An 8,000-nucleotide genomic window follows, 5' to 3' on the forward strand; every position below is an offset into this window, starting at 1 on the left:
TAACATTTACTCTTTCAACGATGCAATAATATTTGATTTCACTTGAAGATAAAGTGGTTAAATTCTTTGAGAAAGAAAGTCTCACAATAACGAGATTCTGCAGGGAGGTGAATTCAACCACGAGAGGGTTAGAATAGATCTTGCTTATTCGCTCATTAGCATAGGGCTCTGCAGTCTGGCTGAGGCAGCTGACAGCCAGGTAGCTAGAATAGTACCTCTGTGACCAAGTTTGGAAATTGTTGTATTTAGTATGGTTCACTTTTGGCACATTGACTATTATTTGGTCTAATTTCAAATACAAATGATTGTGAAAACTTGAATGTTGTAAAAGGAATATGTGAATAATCATCGAATCAATGCCTATGTCAGTGAATTTGAAAAGCACCTTGATGATTATTCTCAAATGACCTTTTCCTGCCCATGCGCAGGTACAACTGTGAAATGGCATAAAGGAGTAGGATGAGTCGAAAGCCAAGAGAATTGCCAGTGATGTTATTGGGGATGTGTGTATGAGGAAGACGGGATGGGTGAGTTCGAAAATGTGGAGGTGTATATAATTAATCGGGAAACAAATAGGAGATGTGTTAGCAGGTGTGTCTGAAGGTATGTACTTGCGTGTGTGTGTGTGTGTGTGGGAGGTGCTCTAAAATAAATGCAGAAATTGAAAATGGTAAGAGATGAGTTGGTTGTTTGGTATTGGGGAGTATGCCCTAAAGAGTCTGCACTGTTAAAAAACCCTGATTTTACAGAAAAAAGGAGAAGATTTTGCAAAAAGCAATAACAGAATCATTCTGTAAATTAACGAAACAGGAATTTTTCTGCAATTTAACAGAACAGGTCTGTTTAAATACGGGAAAAGGGTGTTTTGTCAAAGGAAATTTGTAAGGATCCATACACCGAATACCAATTACCTGTAAGATTACGCATTCTGGTAAGATTACAGGTGTTCTCGAGACTCTGCTGCAGGAATTTCTTTTATTTATAGGATACATTTTCTAACAGTGTGTGATCAGTCCATGTGAGGGGAAGCCAAATGGGAACATAAAGGGGTGGTTGTTGTGTGTGTGTGTGTCCTTACGTGTGTGTATGGGATATAGGGGGCAGGAAAGGTGGGAGGATAAGAAAAGAAGAAACCTGGGGAAATTTGGAGATATGTGTGGGTTGGTGGGTAAGTCTTTTGGTGTGTGTGTGAATGTAGGAAATGGGAAATTGGAGAGAATGTGTTAAATTACAGTTTTTTTAAGACGAACATGAATTCATGATTATAGTCCTAATAATGATGACTTGTTATTTGAATTAAGGACGTTCGGGGAGTAAAAGTTTGTGTGTGTGTGTGTGTGTGTGAGGTAAGTGTGTATGTTGAGAGGTTAAGGTAAAGGAAATTATGGTGGGATTAAAGGTAAATTGCCAATTCCTCTATTGCCAACTCGTCCACTCATCACATGGTCTACCTTCATTTAGTATAATGCCATTCCGTCCATCGACATTTGGTCTCACAACCATTTGGTCCAATAACCACTCGGTCCAATCATTACTTCGTCTTATCACCAGTTCGTCCATTCCGTCTCATAACCAGTTGGTCTAATATCTATTTTATTTTCATTCATTTCGCCCAATTTACACTTGTCCAATTAGACAAAATGGCTATTGGACCAACTGGTTAGTAGACGAAATGGCAATTAGACCATGTGGATTAACTGATGGTGGACCAAATGATAGTAGACAAGTTGGTAATTGGACGAATTGGCATAATACCAATTGAAAATAAACCGGATGAACAAGTGGGCGCGAGATAAACTATGTTTAAAATTACAATTTATGAGCCATGACCATGATTTAATTGCCACGTGCAAGATACTAGATACACTCTCCTCATTTGAGGAGAATCAATACATTGCCGTTTTATCTAATAAAGGCGTTTTACCAAACTCAGATTGATTTCACATGCAATTAACATTATATATCGTGTCACCATTGACGTAATGTCATGGTACAATCTTTTCATCATCTGTCCTCCTTTTCTATTTGAATCATTATGATCAGTCAGGCGTCCTCATAAAAAATCAAGTTAGAATCATATTAAGACATGAGCCAAGGAGGCACAGTTGCAACCAATAATATATTATATTAAAAACACCCCTTGCATTTTGTGTCTGTTAGTATTAACGGGGGGGGGGGGGGAGGCAAAGTTACGTGTTCTATTAGCTGGATAGATTCACAGAAAATATTTTAGAAGTTTGCGTCAAGGCATACATTTTTTTCCTTGCTCCATTCCTGCGACAGTATTTCAGTTATAACAACTTGATACATTTTGGCATGGTGTGATCAAATATAGAAGAAAATTGTGGTGTGTGAGTTTGAGGGTGTGCGTGTGTGTATTGTGTTCGTTCGGGGAGATCCATGCGTTTGATTGTATACTTAGCCATGCCTACCTAATAAAGGGTATACAAATTCCAAAAATTCATTTGATCAACTTTGAACAATTTTAGAATATTTTAATGTCTGCTAAAGTGGATGAAAATAACTTCAATAAGAAAAAGTTTTTCCCAAGGAAAAAAAAGGAATACATAATAATACAATACCTGCATTGTATTGTAATTCATTTTAGGGGAGGTTGAGATGTAACTGAAATGACGAATTCATGAAAAACAATAGACAAGTGTAAGTGTGGAAAGTTGCAGTAGTTGCCATCTTTTTTGTTCTTCTTCTTCCTTCATTCCTTCTATTTTTGTAAGTTTTCATCTCTTTAATTCACTTCAAAATAATTCAAAATCATCATGATCACAGCGGGACCGCGGTTACCCCCGTCTCATAGATCTGAAACACTGACAATAGATTATCATCGAGTTGAAAAAAAACGCATCGCCTTTTTCGAATTTAATTTCAATGATATATTTATTCTACCTTTTTCATTTATCATCCGTACGTTATAAGTGTTCCTAAGGGAGTTGACCAAATTCATATTTCAAGTAGTTTAAGCTTAACTAAAGTAATCTCGGGTGTTTATTAGTTTATTCGTTACTCTAGGGACAGATAATTGAAACACCATCTTGTGTCTCCACAAAATATGTATTTATGATTAATCCCTTTATAATTGAATATGTATCAGATAGATGGTTTTCCATTAAGAAAATACTTTGTAAAGATTATTGATGTTGTGAAATTCCTTGGCTGATGAGATAGATCATTGTTGAAATCCAATCCGGCTTGCAATATCAAGTCATTCATAAAGATACATTAGGTATTTATGTGCGAGCAGACTTTGTTTATCATGTTTATGTAATGGCCTTCCTATGTTTTTTAATGCAACATCAGATCAAAGAAATGACACATTCCTTAGTTATCGTTATTTCTTAGTAGTATGTAACATTAATGCACTTGTAATATTAAATACAAACTTAATTGCCTTCTGGGCATGCGTTGAGAGATAATTACAAAATATGAAGTACTAGTATGCGAATGACCTCATGGACTCTCATGCAATAATGTATATTCAAAATAGCACGAATAATTCATACATTTAATATCCAAATTTTTTTTTTCAAGAAGTTACTGTACGAGTAGACAATAATGACAATTATGTCTTCCATATAAATCCTCTCAAACTTTGACGACGAAAAATAGAAAACCCAGTCGCGATTCACCTTGGGTGAACAAGCGAATTCATCAATCCAAAGAAGCTTCACTAACTTCCCAAATGATAGTTTCATGTCGTAATCATCATGATACAAAATGCTTTTCCCATCCTATGTATCTAAATCTAATTATTCTTTTTATAGAACAGTGCATTAATCTTTGTTAGTAAATGGAAATAGATGTTGGTCATCTGCAAATATAATCCTAACAATTCTTCTTTCTATCTCAGAAATGACATTGTTATGTGTATTTATTTTAAATTACAAACGTACATGTTCTTTATATTTTGGCAATATCCAAAAAGTAGATGCTACACATTCATCTTTTTTCTTTAATTTGTCGTTTAAAAGCCGATTTCAGATCACGTCGGAATCCTTTGTTCGACACTGCATAGATGATCGGATTCAGAGCCATTCCTATAAAAGCAAGTTCAATGGTTGTTGATTCAACAATGAAAGACATCCTTTCCTTTGTCACGATTTTAATCAACATGCAAATTATGTAGGGGTACCAGAAAATAACATAAGTGCTGACTACTATGATCATAGTTCTTATGACTGCTATGTCCGCCCTGTTCACCCGTTTCATCGGTTTCTTTACTATCCCATTCGATCGGCCTAGGAACCTTGGTTGCAGTTTCGGTCTGACTGCATCTTGCTTCGGACGGGGCGGAGGGGTATCGATGACACTTACAGCTAGAGTGTTGACAGCTCTATCAGTGCGGCTTGCCCATTTTACTGGCTCAAGGTGTATCCCGACTTGCTCTGAGTTAGTCTCTAAAGATTCTAGACCCCCACTCGTATGAGGAGTGGCGTCTTTTATTTCTTTTCTCTGATGAACGTCGAGCCGACGTCGACTTTGAACTACAACACGAACAATGCTTCCATAGCAATAGAAAACAACACAAAGCGGGATACACATGAAACCAATAACTAAAAACAATGTATATGAGACGCTGTCTATCCAGTCGTTGGTGCATATGGGTTTCACCTGAACCCAGTGATACCAACCCCAACCAACAAGAGGGGGTAATGCAGATAGCAAACTAAGGATCCACGTAATGAGGATGATGATCAAAGGTCTTTTAAATCGCAAACGATGGAGTGTGGTGTGTTTTACCTTCATGTATCGATCAATACCAATGGCCATCAAAGTCAGATTCGTACTATACATGATGGTCATCTTGATAAAAGCCATGGCTATACATGTGGCCTCACCCCATACCGGCACGCGCAAGAACATAGTCATGGTCCCGTATGGCATGACGACAAGCCCAAGGATTGTCTCACCGACGCAGAGGTTGATCGTCAACTGGTTGGACGCCGAACGCAGGGGTCTCAATGTGACGAGAGCTACGATGACGAAAATATTTCCGACGGCCATAGCTACGGTGAGCAGGCTCATGATGACGGTAAAGAAAATCAAGACTCTTTGGCTGTAGTCAATGACGTCCGCTTCCGTTGGGATAAATGTCGAATCGTTAATTAAAAAGTCAATTGATGGGGTAGATACGTTCATCATTTAAGATCCAACACAACTATTAATTGCCCAATCTTTCAGTCAGTTATGAAATGAAGTTCAAATGCATAATCCAAAACAATTGTGTGTTTTCTTCCCCTAAAAGTTGACTTCCACTTTTAAGCAATAAGCATCCATTTCCCAGTTTAGTTGAAGAGTTCGGATGTAACAGAAGAAAAATTGAATTGCCTTTTCATCTTCATACTGTTCTGGAGATAGAACTAGGAGTTCAGAATAAAAAAAAGGGAAATGTCCTGTAAAGTCCGTTACCTTGTGTTCACCAATGCCATAAAATATTTGTCAAGCGTCCATACATCGGTAATGGATGATAGCTAGTGTGCGTCCTCCCGCGCGGGTTTTACGTTCGATAATTTTAACATGCCACGAGAGGCGCCTTCGTTGGTCTCCTATATTGACGTCACAAATCTTCTTTCGAACATCGCCCTATTATTTTCTTCATTTACGCTGTAATTCCTGACATTTTTTCCATGCAAGCCTGATGTTAATAGTGACCAAGAGTGGCTTGGTCATTTTCAGCGGGATTACCAATGTATTTGCTCAAATCAGACAAAATGCACTCAGTAATCTTGCCTTGAAGGATCTTAGCAACACGTATAAGATTGATTTGCCTGGTTAATGATCAACGATTGTTTTGGTACTTGGTTATGTCATTTTTTCTTCCGATGATTATTCAACATCTAAGAACATATTAACTTCATTTCTTCCTACTAAGCCGAATCCATAAATGCGTCAAAATTGTATTTGATTCTTCAAATCGCTTTTATCGATTCCGGGGGCAATATAGAAATCTGAAGTATTTGGTCATGCAGTGTTTATTGGACTTTGTTTCTATTTTCCTCACAATACTTTTAGCGCCATATTCTTAGATGTTCTGATTACTATTTCTTTTACATTTACTTAGAGTTTTAATGATAACAGTTGACAATCATTTAAAGCGTTTCATCTGTTAAAGAAATTTCGATGACGTACATTCACGTAAACCTGACCGCAAAAACTTAAAATCTTCTTTTCAAAGCAAGGAAACATGATAATATAAAAAACAAAACATAATAGATGGACCTCCACGATCTCCACGGAATGATTCAAATTAAAAATCAAATTAAAATTTAACTCGGTTTTATTAAAATACACTCATCGAAGACTTACAATGTGAGTTGACAAAGTTAATAAGCATAAAATATAACAGATAAAATAAATACAAAATAGGTTCCAAAATGCAATAACTTTGTAACAAAGTGAATAAAAACTGTTGGTGTGTAAAATGAAACAGACTGAAATTAGAATAACCGAGGACGTAAAAAATAAACTGGCATATATATTGAAAAGTCAATATAGATAATGCCTACTTATTTTTTAAAGCATGCACATGTACATACAATAGTAAATAACATATGCTTATAAGAGAGTGGGGGGGGGGGGGATAGTCAGTAAAACAGGCAAGGTGAGGAGCAAGGAAGAGGAGCAAGCAGGGCAAGAAAAGTATGAGAAAAGAGAGGGAGACGGAACAAGGATAAAATAAAGAAAGAAATGAAAGGAAAGGGGAAAATAATTAGGTCGATATGAAAGTACATGTTGTAATTAAAAGTTCAAGAATAAACAACTATCCAAAATATACAACTGCAGTAAAGGAAAAAGAAGTGGGAGAGAGAAAATGATAGAGAAAGGGAGGGAGAGAGAAGAGAGAAAATACATCACAACCAGATGAGGGAATATTGCACAACAGGTACAAAATATGATCTACATGTATAATCCAATCATATACGCTGTAAGTATACCGTACCTGTGAGAGATAGCCGTTTAAAAATTACATTTTAATTACTTTGAGTAATCATTAAAAATCATTAAAAATCATCGCCAGTATGAGCAAACTGACAAGCACATAAAAATGGGGCTATATGCAATAATATGAAGATTTGCGTATATACATTTGAAGCAGTCTAAGGATAAATATAGCAGATATGAATGTGATGCAATCAGGAAAAGAAATGTTATCAAAAGGGGAAGAAAGCAGGAGAGGTCAAAGAGACAAAGAAAGAAAGAAAGAAAAAGAAAGAAAGAAAGAAAGAAAGATAGATAGAAAGAAAGAGGAACGAAGCGAGAGAGAGGGGGGGGGGGGGGAGAGAGAGAGAAAGAAAGCAACATCACATTAAATTAAGCAGGTAAGGAATATTGCACATCAGGTACATAAAATGAAAATATCTAAAGATGCATACAGAGATAGTGTGAAAGTATGCATCAATGTACATGCAGTAAGCTAGCAGGAATAACAAATAATTACACTGACTGTTTAAAATTCGAATGAAATAAGGGATGGGGGAGTTTCGATATCTATCAGTTCTCATCCTGGGAAGGGATAGTACAGATGCATTTCTCAGAGTACGACCAGTCACTACCTCTACTTGCGGGAAGCACCTTAGATTTGAGAAGAGACCGAGCAAATTTAAAGGAAAGGGTAGAGCGTCTCTCTTCAAGCGAGGAGATACTGAATTCAGAAAGCAATTGGTCATAAGGTTTAATATTCAGGTATGAAATAATCTTCAAAGCTCTTCTCTGAACACGCTCAATGCAGGTATATAGTGTTCACATGTGATGCCAGATGTCCAAACAGGAGCTGCAAATTCAAGCATCGGTCGATCATTCGCACCAAAAAGTGACATCAAAAGTATCTAAATTTCAAAATTTAGAAAAAAGACGTCGACTTTTATAATGGGTAAGGAATTTCCCTGTCTAAAGTGTTTAAATTTAGTAAATCACGATCAAAATTCTTCAGATGTCTAACGTGTTTGTCTGTTCAGTGGCGTACCGTGGGTCACGACATTGAAGGA

At 36.7% G+C, this 8,000-nt stretch overlaps 1 protein-coding gene across 1 annotated transcript; it reads right to left on the reverse strand.

Annotated features, from left to right (window-relative positions):
• Nucleotides 1-2,613: 2,613 nt before the first annotated feature.
• LOC129253603 (5-hydroxytryptamine receptor 1D-like) lies at nt 2,614-6,250 on the reverse strand. The gene has a single exon (XM_054892031.2). It carries the CDS (start codon nt 5,155-5,157, stop codon nt 3,955-3,957), a length of 1,203 nt encoding a protein of 400 aa, XP_054748006.2. The 5' UTR covers nt 5,158-6,250; the 3' UTR covers nt 2,614-3,954.
• Between the last annotated feature and the right edge of the window lie 1,750 nt (nt 6,251-8,000).

The sequence above is a fragment of the Lytechinus pictus genome, chromosome 2 (assembly GCF_037042905.1).
Source record: "Lytechinus pictus isolate F3 Inbred chromosome 2, Lp3.0, whole genome shotgun sequence".
Classification (NCBI taxonomy): Eukaryota; Metazoa; Echinodermata; class Echinoidea; order Temnopleuroida; family Toxopneustidae; genus Lytechinus; species Lytechinus pictus.